Below are 12,528 nucleotides of genomic sequence, written 5' to 3'. Positions count from 1 at the left end.
CTCTGCTGCTGGTAACCACTCAAGTAAATCTACTCACACATGTAGATATTAATGATGAGTTAACAAAAGAAAAGGATGGACGCTTCTCTGGTTGAAGACAAGCTGGCTATCTCACACTCATCTGCGTTGCTTCTCTTGCCACCAAGAGCGCTGGAGGAGGCAAGCTTTTGATGCTGGCCACATGGGCGCTACTGGTCCTATACATGGCAGCCTTTATGATTCAACCTTTCCGTTGCCGTAGGTTATCGGAATAATAGTTATTAGTCAAAATTGATGAGTTTACCAAGTTATGGGGAATAAAAAATGGTAGCTGTTTCAAAACGTTAAAAAATGTAAAATATTTTTTCATTCGTGGCTCCATATCAATAAAACCACCTATAACGCTAATAATAATAAACCTAATTGAAAATCATTTAAATTTGTTAAAATATGAGCCATAATAGAGCTGTTTACGTTCAATAGTTACGGAGATAACTTTTTTATAAAAGCAACATTTCATAACGAAAAATCAGTAGTTGGTGAATTTATTTTGGGATAATTATGCCTCAGTAATCGTACAGATAGATGTACAGATTTCTATTAGAACTTAAATTAAAACTAGTCTAATGTACAATTATGTATTTTATGAAGTTTTCATCTTAGTAGTAGCAGTATTTTTCATGATATTTGTCAAATTAAATTTACAAAATTTTTATTAAAAACTATATCTCAGGATCCATTAGATATACAGATGTCAGTCAGAACTCAAATTAAACATAGTTTGATTTTCGATAAAGTAGTTTATGATGTTTTTCTTTCCATGAGTAGTAGTTTTCATGATAATTGCCAAACAAATTTCATAAAATGATGATTTTTAAAAAATCATTCCTCTTCAAGGGTGAGATGATCCATTTCTATTTTTAAGAACTAGTGTAGAATGATAATATAAAGGAAGGCATACTTTCTTTATTATTATTTTAAATGCGAAAATCCATTAATTAAACTTCCATTTTTCTAGATATCAATAAGTTCCTGTGGATGGTCCGTATTGGAGGTTCGACAGAGAGAGGAGCACATATAAAAGAAACTGATTACTATTCCCCCAGCGGAGAGTTCAGAGTGGACAAGGAAGGCTCGCCCACATTACTCAACTCTCTCATGTACAAGATGTGCTATTATAGATTTGGTCAGGTTTATTCTGAAGGAGGTAATTTTAAACCTTTCAAATGCATATTTCCTTTTTTTTATTTATTATATTTTATTATTTTATTCATAATATAATGGGGTGTATAAAAAAAATGACTGCTTTATCAAATTCAAGATTTCAAAGGACTGTAAATATTTTAATCGTATTTAATACTTACCAATACTTAATAATCCCTTTAGAGCATTCTCTAAGCTTGTTTAATCCCATCCGACTTCTTCAGAAAAAGCCTCAGTTTAGTTATTTGTTTCAAAGAAGAAACGTGCTCTACGAAATTATTGTAATTTTAAGGCATTACTGGGAAAAAATTTCACAGCCGCTAAAGCAACTCGTGAAATCATTAAATATGAAGGGGAAGGTGTCTTTGACCAGCAAACTGCATGGCGTTGGTTTGAAAAATTTAGCAGTGGAGATACAACATCAGAAAGGAAAAAAGGCTCTGGGCAACCTTTAATGGATGTTATGAGGTCATGCAGGATGCTGTTGAGTTAAATCCATTCACAAGTACTCGCGAATTTGCCAGGGAGTTTGGTGTGTCAAAAGATACTGTTAGTTGCCATCTGCTCTTCAAGGGAAAGGTGAAAAAGAGCCGTAGACTGGTCCCTCACGAACTTACTCCTCAGCAATCAGCAATCACTTCCCGTCGAACCAAAGAAAAGATTAAAGAACTTCATGGGTTTGAACTCCTGCCTAATCCACCATATAGTCCAGACCTCGCACCATCGGATTACTACTTGTTTCGATTCATGGCCCTTTTCCTTTAAGGGATTTTGATTCAACAATTTAATAATTTTGTGGAAGTTGAAATTGAGGTCCAAGAGTTCCCAAGTGGTCCAAGCCATCCCAAAGAATGGTATTGGCGTGGGATTGAGCAGAAGGCTAATGATGGTAGATAATAATGGACTGTACTTTGAGTATTAATTGTATTTTATATCAAATATATAATTTTTTTTATAAACCCGATTATATTGGGCTGATGCACCTCTTGGTTTTAGTTGGTTCTTCTACTATAATTACAGAATGGCACCCAAAACCTTCCCTGTTTTCCAAATCGAAAACTGCATAACAGGATTTCTGAAACCAGCTTGGCACTTTACACTTATTAATGGTGTCTCGTGAACCCTCACTTCATTCATTTTATGAGCAGTTTGTGAAGTACTGCACTCCAGCTTAAATTCATTAAAAAAAAAATTCAAGGCTTTATTAAAAAGGTCAAATAGAATGATTTATTGTTATTTGAATTTGAAATAAAAGATAGGTTTATTATTATTGCATTATTATATAGTTGGTATGTTATTATACCATATAAAATAAGATATATTATTATATATATAGAATTAATATTAAAGATTTTCTTTTTTTTTTTTTTTAAACTTAGCAAAATCCTTCATCATTTTTGCACCTATCCAATATAATTTAAAGCCCCTAATTATAAGTTAATGTTAGATACATTTTTCTTAATCGAGTATCACAAATAATAATAAAAGCAGAGGATAGAGATGTTTATTAAAAACGATCGAAATCATATATAAACTTTCAATTCCCTAATATTTAAGTCAAAGGTATAAACGACTAAATCACTAATAAATGATGAAAAGTAAAGAATAAAAATAATACTCCTACTTTAATACAATAATATTATAGTTCATATGGTTCATTACCTTTTCTTTAAGCATCTATTACAAATTTCTTTAAGATTGTATTTATAGATTTATTTTTGCTTATTATTAATTTCATTCGAAATACATTAGGCTTTGAAATTAAGTTTCTTGATATAGATTTTTCTACATCCTCCATTTTTCTGTTGGAAAAACTTGAGCTGCCAACATGTGAACAGTAATACTGACTATATTGTCTCACTGTTGTGACATTACCACAACAGGAAATTATCACCATACAAATTGTGCTTGAATGAATAGATTTTATGAAAGTTTAGTAATATTAGTACCTATCAAATTTATATAAATCATAATCAATTATAGGAAAGAGATGATCAGTAGGAAGAAAAAATAGTTAACAATTATTTATTTACCAATATTTCGTCCCACTTTGTTGAGCTTCATCAGGGCTGTTTGAGTAATATGTCGATATTTTACATAATCATAATAGTTTTAAATATGTATGTAACACATACCATATTTTTTTCTTGATTGTATAAATTTATATTAATATCTATGTTGATGTGTTTTAGGAAAGCCACCAGGGTATGATCGAGTGCGAGGAGCGGAGATAGGGAATAAAGATTTTGAGCTAGAAGTTCTTGAGGAAGCGTATACTACTGAACATTGGCTTGTCAGGATCTACAAAGTGAAGAATTTGAGGAATAGAGGAGTCTAGTTGTGCAAGTGCCTGGACGTATGTGTGTGCAATAATTCTCAGGAGATTGTAACATAATTATCAATTGAGAACATCATCTCAGGTGGTAAAATGTAATGGCTCAACGAACAGATTATGTCAACACCCAAATAACTTCAAAATTTTAAATACTCACATGGAAATAATTGTTCGACAATTTAAAGTGGTCTGTATATTTTTAGAATTTCATATATTGATTGCTTTCGAAAGATGTTTCTTCAGCAAGGTGCCAATTAAGTCTTTCTCACAGAAAGCTCTAATATGAAATTCTTAAAAAAACTTTGGATCCTTAACAACAGTGGTAAATAATATCTATATATTAGAAGCAGTATAATATAACGTACAAACAATCTTAAATAAGCAATACATAATGGGAATCAAAATGTCTTTTAAGTAAAATCAAAATTAAAGTGTCGTTTTAATAGGCACAAAATCAAATTCTAGTTCGACTCACTTTGTAGATCCTTTTTTTTATAGGGTTTAAGCATCACATTTTGTCTCTTATCTGTTTTATAATTTTATCTTATCAAGTTACAAAACTACGCCCAACATCTTTTAAACCATGAGTTACTGCCATTACGTTTATTTATTTATGTTAAGAAAAAAAAAGAAAAAATAATAAGAAATATGCATGAATGAATTTTTTTTAATTCAAAAAAGAAATATTTATGTATATCTGGTAATTTTTATTAATTAAATTAAATTCTTGAATTATGTTAGTTTTGTGAATACTCTTTTTTTGTGCTTGCTGCGTACAATTTATCATGTAACCTTAAAAATATTTATTAATGAAGTTTATAAAGTTCTGCTAAAAGCCTTCTAAGGCACTGTTTGAATTGTTCCTTTGAAATTATGTGAATTGCGTCAAGAAATTATTTCTTCATAATTTTTTTTTTTTTAAATTAAATTCCTTGAACTCAACAAATTTTAGTTAGGTTAAATAATAATAAAATAAATAAATGAAGTTCATTTATTTTTGTGCTAATGGATTTCAAATAGTGGATAGTTTGATACATTGACCGTTAACTATATACCTTTGTGTGATTTATTTCTAGAAATTATTTCCCCATCATTTTTTAAAATAATTCCATCGAACTCATCAATTTTTAGTTAGTTTAAATAATAATAATAAAAAAATTGTGTTGATTTATTTTTGTTTCAATGAATTTCAATGCAGTGGCTAGTTTGATTGATACGTTGACTGTTAACTACAAGCCTTGTGAATTATTTCTTCATAATTTTTTTAAATAATTCCATCGAACTCACAAAATTTTAGTTAGATTAAAAAATAAATAAGTACATTTATTTTTGTGATAATGAATTTCAATACAATGGCTAGTTTGATAGATACATTGACTGTTAACTACATGCCTTTGTGTGGTTTATTTCTAGAAATGATCTCTTAATAATGTTTTAAAGAAATCCATTGAACTCATCAAATAATATTAATTAGATTAAATAATAATAAAAAATAAATAAAGTTCATTTATGTTATTTATTTTTGTGCTAATGAATTTCAATACAATTCCTAGTTTGATACGTTGATTGTTAGCTATCAGAATTTTCTCAATAATAATAATTTGTATTAATACAAAATATGTTTGTTTTTTCTTTATCGTACAAGCAGTTAAATAGTTAATTAAAGAGAGTAATAAAAATTGTCATTATTGGGAACAAATGAACCTGCCGAGGTAATTACAACAGTACGTTGAAAGTGATATTTTTGAACAGTCTGATTTTCATAATAAATCTTTTGGTTCATTTCCTTTAATTGTATAATTTCTAAAAGGAAGGTCCATTCTTTAATTCAAGAATGAAAACAAAAAAAGTTTTATTAGTAATTGTATAACGTTATCTTATAATGCCCTTAAATCACTGTATAGATTGTAAATATTTTAAGTTTAAGAAATATTAAAAAATCAGCAATTTTTAAACTTAGTATTTAATCTATAATTTGTGCTGATCAGACTTATTTTTCTGTCTTTATTATTACCAGTAAACTTTCTTTGGAAATTACATTTTGCTACAATAATTATTAGTCAATCTCTAACACTTTTTACCTAAGGGCTAAAACTATGTTTTATTGTTTAATAGTTATAATTTTTAATAATGCATGTTATTTTAATAAATATAATTCACTACATATATTTATATTTTTTTTTTCTAATTTAATCATTGATGTATAAAATATTTTCTTTACTTAATTTGATCTTAACTAACGAGATAGTGGGGACCATTGCTTGTACAAAAGTTAGGGTTGTGGTTCTATGATATAATGTAAAATTGTGAATTAGTATAAAATGATCCATGATATTGTTTATGGCATGTAAATTATTTTGATAAGATAGTAATAGTTTTAACTTAGTAAATTAAAAGAAAAAGATTCTTTCTGATAAGACGAGTCGATTTTTGTTATTTTTTCTCATTATGTGTGCTGTTCAATATAATATTGTTTATTATTACACATTGTGTTTACGATGGTTTATTGCTTATTTGTAAATTTTGTTTTGTTTTGAGAGTTTTATAATCAAATGTAAATAAAACTTGTGAAAAACTGAACAATAGTATTTGGTAATGAATTCAATGACATTCAATCTCATATTTTATTTGTTCTACTCGTATTGACATTATTCAATCTTTTAAAAAAGGAAAATGGTCTGGGTGCAGTAAAAAAAAAACTCAAATGTTAATTAAACTATTTAATGTTTCAAAGCAAAATAATAGACAAAATGAAATAAAAGTAAACTAAGATGTGGCTGAATATGATTTAAAATCTGTGAAAATTTACATTAAAATGAACAAAGGAAAATTTTAAAAAATAAAAATAAGATGTACAGTGAAAAATATAAATAAACAAGAATTACAAAAAGGTATTAGTAAAAGGAAGATGGTCTGCGTGCGGTCAGAATAACTCAAATAGTAAGTAAACTATTTATTGTGAGCCAACGTTTTGATCCACATTGCAGAGCATTATCAAGGCTAAAAAAGATTTAAAAAAAACTAAAATAATGTTACAAAGCAAGCGAATAAGATAACATGAAATAAAAGTGAACTGAAATATGGCCAAAATGATGTCAAATTTATGTTAAAATGAACAAAATAATTAAAGAAAATAGAAATAAGATGTACAGTGAAAAGTATAAATAAATAAGAAGTACAAAATGGTATTAGACGATTAGTGAAAATGAAAATAATAAATAAAATAGGACACTTACCTTAATGAATGAAAGTAAACACAAAAATAAGCTGAAGGTGAATGAGAAGGTAAAGGAGTGGGGGAAAAGTGGCGGTTAACAAATATTTTACATTTCAAAGCAAAAAGATATAAAATAATGTTAAAGTAAAGATAATATTAGGAAATATTAAATATATGCAGACATCAAAGGATAATATACATAATAAGGGGTAGAAATTAAGTAAAAAATATATATTGATAAAATACATCAATGAAATAAAATTAAAAGAATGTATACAATAAATATAGTATAGTGAAAAAAAGAAAATTTACTCATATTTTTTTACTCCACCCAGACCATCTTCCTTTTATATATTACAAACGGTCCATCAATGATATTCCAATATTCAATCTTATGTATACATGCATTTCTAATTTAGGCTTTTCGCCAGCCTCATTGAAACAATTTTTAATATCATATTTTTTGCCGTGGTTATACAAATAACAGAGAAAAAGTTAGCTAAACTCAAATGTTAGAAATTTTTGCTTATATTTTATGGCTCTCTATGATTCATTCAATTTTAAAGATGTTAAATGATAGGATTAGTCAAGAGCATTTATATTTTATTTTTAATCTATATCTTCAGTTATAAAAGACAAAAACATAAATCCATTGATAACATTCATTGCTATTTATACTTTTCTTAAATTGAAATAACCTAATCTAGTTGTTTGAGAGAACAGTTCACACGTGAACGAGATCAGTGATTAGGAAGATTAGCAACCAATTGGGATGGCAGAGTGGAGAAAGTGAAAATTTTGACAACTGATGGAGATCAGTAGCGAGATTTTGTAATGGTCGTTTGCTCCATTGGCAGCTAATAAGATTATTACTTTTACTAAATGGGTGAGATAGAATAATGTCTGTAAGTTCGCTAGTCACAAGTTTTACTTACTTTACTATTCCAGGTTTTATCCCTCAATGGTTTGCCTGGTTAAGTCAGAGCATCCCTCCACTTCTCTTCATCCTACCAGTCTTCCTCCTCAAGTCCTCTGGTGCCCATATTCACTACGCAGTCCTTCCACTGAATTTAGGGTCTTCCTCTCTTCCGTCTTCCTGGTTGTACCCATAGCAGAAGTCTCTTCAGCCACCTACATTCTGGCATCCGCTGACAGTGCCCAGACCATCGCAATCTAGTGTCCAGTTCTCTGCAGCGTAGTTCAAAATCCTTCTTAAAATGCACTTTTTGTTGTCTGTTGAGATAAAGAAGACGGTGCAACATTCTAGTCAGACCAACTCTCATAACCTATGGTTCCAATGCACCGTTCCCATATATTGTTGACCCCAGGTATTTGAAGGAGTCTACCTTCTTATATAAGTTTCCATTAATCTGAAGGTCCTCAGCCTCTTTGCAGTTTACTGGCAGGTATTTGGTCTTATCAAAATTTATTAGTAGACCCCACAGGCTGTATTCTTTTTTCAGGACCTTCAGTTCTTCTTCTAGGCCATCTCTGCTATATGTGACCACTGTTTGGTCGTTGGCAAAGAAAAGGGAGAACAGCATATTTTAAAAAATTAATATTATGATAGTCCTTATTTTTATCTTTAGAGAAAAATTATCGACTTGATGCAAGAGAAATTTAATAAATTTATTTATTCCCATCATTTTTATATAATATTCCAAATATCACTCGATTAAACTATCTTAAGTTTCCTCTTCCTTATAGGTATTTAATGTAGTATTTTCTTGAAAATAGGTATCAATAATAAAGAGCACTACTAGGAACCAATATTTCTTTTGTCTTATCTGAGATATATCGATAATTTTTCATTTCTTAATAAAACCTTAATGCTCTATCTGTGTCTAATAGCAATATTGAGGAATTCTGTGCTTATGGTATATTTTTTTAAATGAAAATTCTTGAAAAACATAGATGTGTATATTAAATTTATATATGGTAAAAGTAAAAATGTTAAATTTAAAGGTAATATTATTTCTTCATAAATTTAAATTTATAAAAAAAATAGTTTTATGTTTCGACAAGTACTCCATCGTCAGGAAACTAAAGTTTCAGTTGCACATTCCAGAATACTCATAGATTCAACTTCTAAAAAAGAACAAGTTATAAAAGTGTTTGGAAGGAGAATGTAATGGAGGTGGTATAGTTCCAGAATGAGTGATGCCAGGCGGAGTCTATTCCTTTCGTCGGCATTGCATTCGGTACAAGATTTGACAATTGAGAGTTGCTACCACACTCCTTGACAGAGTGATTAAAATAAAATGTTGAGAGAAGTGTGCTCACATTTTTTTTGTTGATATTGGTTTTTTGAATTACTATTGATTCATAGTCACTTGTTTTGTTGTAAACATTAAATATTCTAAAAAATGATGTTTTTTTAATAAACTACTTTTTCTTTTATATCAAACACAATTATTTATTTGTATCAAAATTAATATTTTCCTTAAAAGAAATTCATTTTTTATTTAATGTTCCTACAATACATTAATTGAAAAATTGACGAAGTTAATTCAATTTTATATTCACTCCTTACAATTTAGAACAGGAAATATATTTTGGGATCCTTAATATTCACATTGAAATGAGTTAATAGAAAAGAAGAAAGAAGCAAGAATTTCTTAAGAACAGCTTAATGGATTTTCATTATAGATATACCAAATTATTGTGAATAATATTTATAGGGAGGTGGTAGGAAGGTCACATGTAAACATGGTAAGTGCATTTCTTTTTTTCAAGTAAGTACCCTGCAGTAGGATCTCTGTTAACTGACCTCAGGACTGAGCCCCTGGTCGGTTAATCCTTGGTTTACGTATTTCAAAGGGAAATATTAACAGAAATAGAGAATTATCACGTATGTGATCATTTTTTTAAAACAATTTTTTTTTTAATCTTCAACATTTATAGAATATAAAAATGCTAATCTTCATTTTTTCAAGTTTAGAACTATCCACTTTCTTTTTGCTGTCCTCATCTTTTATTTTTATCCTGGATGGTTAACAGGAGTTCTTCTGTTCTTATTTCTTTCATAACATTAATTATAAAATTGATTGGTACGATTATTGGCTGTTATTTTAAATCCTTGATATTCTATTTTATTTTTATTTTTTAAATACAGTTAAATTTATTTTTTTCTAGTTTGAGAGGTATATGAAATCACATTTGGTCCAAATATTTCAGCGGACATGGCCGGCAGTGGTCCTGTAAGTTTATTTCATGCATTTATTGATGATGATGTTTTGGACAAGATCCTATACAATGAATTTATATTTTAGGGTGGAAAATTGACTATAGATCCTGCCAATATTATAGTCCGATGAAAGGATTCTTATCACAAAAGCAGTCATGAAAGATGAAATCATAGAAGAGTGATTGGACAAGTAAATTATCAGTTTTAGCTTAGGTTCTTCTAATTAACAAGATTGGTGAACAGTCTACGAGTCCTCGGGTAGCCCAAGTGGGGTTCAAGGTGTTTATCCTTTGTACGAAAATGATTATCGATTGTAAAAATATTTTGAATAATAAAAATGATTAATGACTTAATGTTTTTTATTTACCATTTTTGTAAGTATAGCAAAATTATTATTATTCAGTGATGAGCTGAATATTGTTGAAAAAAGAAATATCTTTAATTGTAAAGAATGGGGTTTTTTATTTTTAATTTGTTGTAGTTTTATTCATTTATTAACTTCTCAGTCAAAGTAATATTTTTTCTGAGGGGAAAAATTTAAATTTTAGTTTAAAAAATAAAGGTGTAAACGTAGCTAAACGATTAACCTTGGAGCAGTCACCTGGTTAAAAGTCGGGCAAAAATTTGCTACAGTTGAAAATAATAGCTAAAATTACCATGGATACGATATTTATTCATCAATGATTCATTCATGAATAAGGGTCGTTTCCATGGCGATTTCAGCTATTATTTTCAACTCTAGCTAATTTTTACACACCTCTGCTGGTTAACATATTTATTTTTGGTAGGTAGCTGATTGTGCATGTGTTAAAAGAATGATGATCTGGGTGCGGTTAGAAGAACTTTTATAGTAATTAAAGTGTATATATATTGTTAACCAATGTTTCGGCCCACATTGAAGGGCTTCATCAGGGCTAAAAAAAGATACAAACAACTAAAATAATGTGACATAGTAAGAGAATAGATAACATAAAATAAATTAATTCCACTCATATTCAATAAGTTTCATATTGAACCAATCATTCTTCGCACAAAAGAATATAACTTTCGCAAACCAATTTGTTTGTCACCAGGGTACATGTGTTTACTGATTCCGTTTTTTTCTTTACTCGGAGGTATTAGTACAAACACTATTTGAAATTTTTATTTAGAATTATTATCCATTTGACATTAGATGACGAAAATAAATATAATTATCAAACAGGCCTAAAGTCATTGTTTTTATAACAGCTCAAGACTATTTTTTTCCCAGGCAAGTATAATGAAGAAACATTCTGAATATATCAAGTGTTATTATTGTATTAAATTACACTAGCATTAAGCTTAATGTTTATTTAATAATAAAAAATCTGCTGCTGTCTGCGCACCACACAATTTTCAGCCCCCCCCCCCTCCACCCTACTTTGAGTTGAAATTAATCCTCCCTCTTTTCAGAACAGATATTTCTGTATTATTCGCTTGGGCAACACTTTCCAGTACTAATTTTTCAAACGAGCCTTTCAGTTGACATATCGACATAGTCCAATTTTAACAGAAATAATATTTCTCGTTCCAGTATTTTAACATTTTTGTTTTACAAAATTATGACAGTCAATGAGGACTAAAGAAGATACCAACAACTAAAATAACAAAACAAAGTAAGAGAATAAGATAACATGAAATAAAAGTAAACTAAGGTATGTCTAAAAATGATTTAAAATATGTGAAAGTTAATATACATAAAGAACAATGAAGTAATTTACCTTGCTAATTTTTGTATAATGTACAAGTAATTTACTTAGTTGATTTTTATATGAACTTTCTTATATTTTAAATCATTTTTAGCCATTTTTTAGTTTACTTCTATTTCTAATGAGGTGTGGATAGTTGACTAGATTAATAAATGGAGAAGATGGTCGGAGAGGGGGGGTGCGGTCAGAAAAAAAACACAGCTTTGTTAGAGATTCTGGCTAAACTGGTTGGAGTTTAACCAGAATCTCTAACAAAGCTCCCTGATGAAGACCTAATAATCAGGTCGAAGCGTCAGCATGAATAAATAATTTTTTTTTTTTTTGCTGACCGCACTCCCCGAGTATCTTCTCCACTTATTAATCTACAGTCAACTATCCACACCTCATTAGATATAGAAGTATTTACTTTTAATTCATGTTCTCTATTCTTTTACTCTGGTACATTATTTTGATTGTTTGTATCTTTTTTAGCCCTGATGAAGCTCTGCAAAGTGGGGCGAAACATTGGCTCACAATAAATAGTTTAACTACTATTTGAGTTTTTTTTTTACTGCACCAGAATCATCTTCCTTTTATATTTATTTTTGATATTAAGGATCAACATCTGCCTATTATCATTATTTGCTAACTGTTCCCTTCTCATTATCCCTACCATTTGTTGTTTTCAGGTATTTTATTGGTATTGATCTATAGAATATGTCTTTCGCAAAAAATAAAAAAAAAAACTTTTTGTAGATATTCCAATATTTTAAGCAAAGCAGCAATATGTTTAGAACCTAGATTAATTATAGGATACTAAGAACAAACAAAAACATGTGGATGAGACTGGTCAACCACAGATAATAACATGAATGTTAATATATTAGGGGCATGATTA

The 12,528-nt window shown here is 29.1% G+C and overlaps 1 protein-coding gene and 1 long non-coding RNA gene across 2 annotated transcripts in view; both read left to right on the top strand.

Moving 5' to 3' along the window:
* The window catches only part of Stt3A (catalytic subunit 3A of the oligosaccharyltransferase complex), a 28,985-nt gene extending 22,893 nt beyond the window's left edge, over positions 1 to 6,092 (top strand). The window contains exons 12-13 of the mRNA XM_014425471.3: positions 998 to 1,186; positions 3,375 to 6,092. Coding sequence (XP_014280957.1) covers positions 998 to 1,186; positions 3,375 to 3,520 — 335 coding nt within the window. The 3' untranslated portion in view covers positions 3,521 to 6,092. The remainder of the gene's footprint in view (positions 1 to 997; positions 1,187 to 3,374) is intronic.
* A 3,705-nt stretch (positions 6,093 to 9,797) lies between these two features.
* Positions 9,798 to 10,269, top strand: LOC106683781 (uncharacterized). The gene is made up of 2 exons (XR_001343594.2): positions 9,798 to 9,934; positions 10,007 to 10,269. It is a non-coding gene; the product is annotated as an uncharacterized lncRNA (long non-coding RNA).
* Positions 10,270 to 12,528: the final 2,259 nt, after the last annotated feature.

The sequence above is a fragment of the Halyomorpha halys genome, unplaced genomic scaffold (assembly GCF_000696795.3).
Source record: "Halyomorpha halys isolate HHAL.00 unplaced genomic scaffold, Hhal_1.1 Scaffold517.1, whole genome shotgun sequence".
NCBI lineage: Eukaryota > Metazoa > Arthropoda > Insecta > Hemiptera > Pentatomidae > Halyomorpha > Halyomorpha halys.
This window is presented reverse-complemented; position numbering and strand designations above follow the sequence as displayed.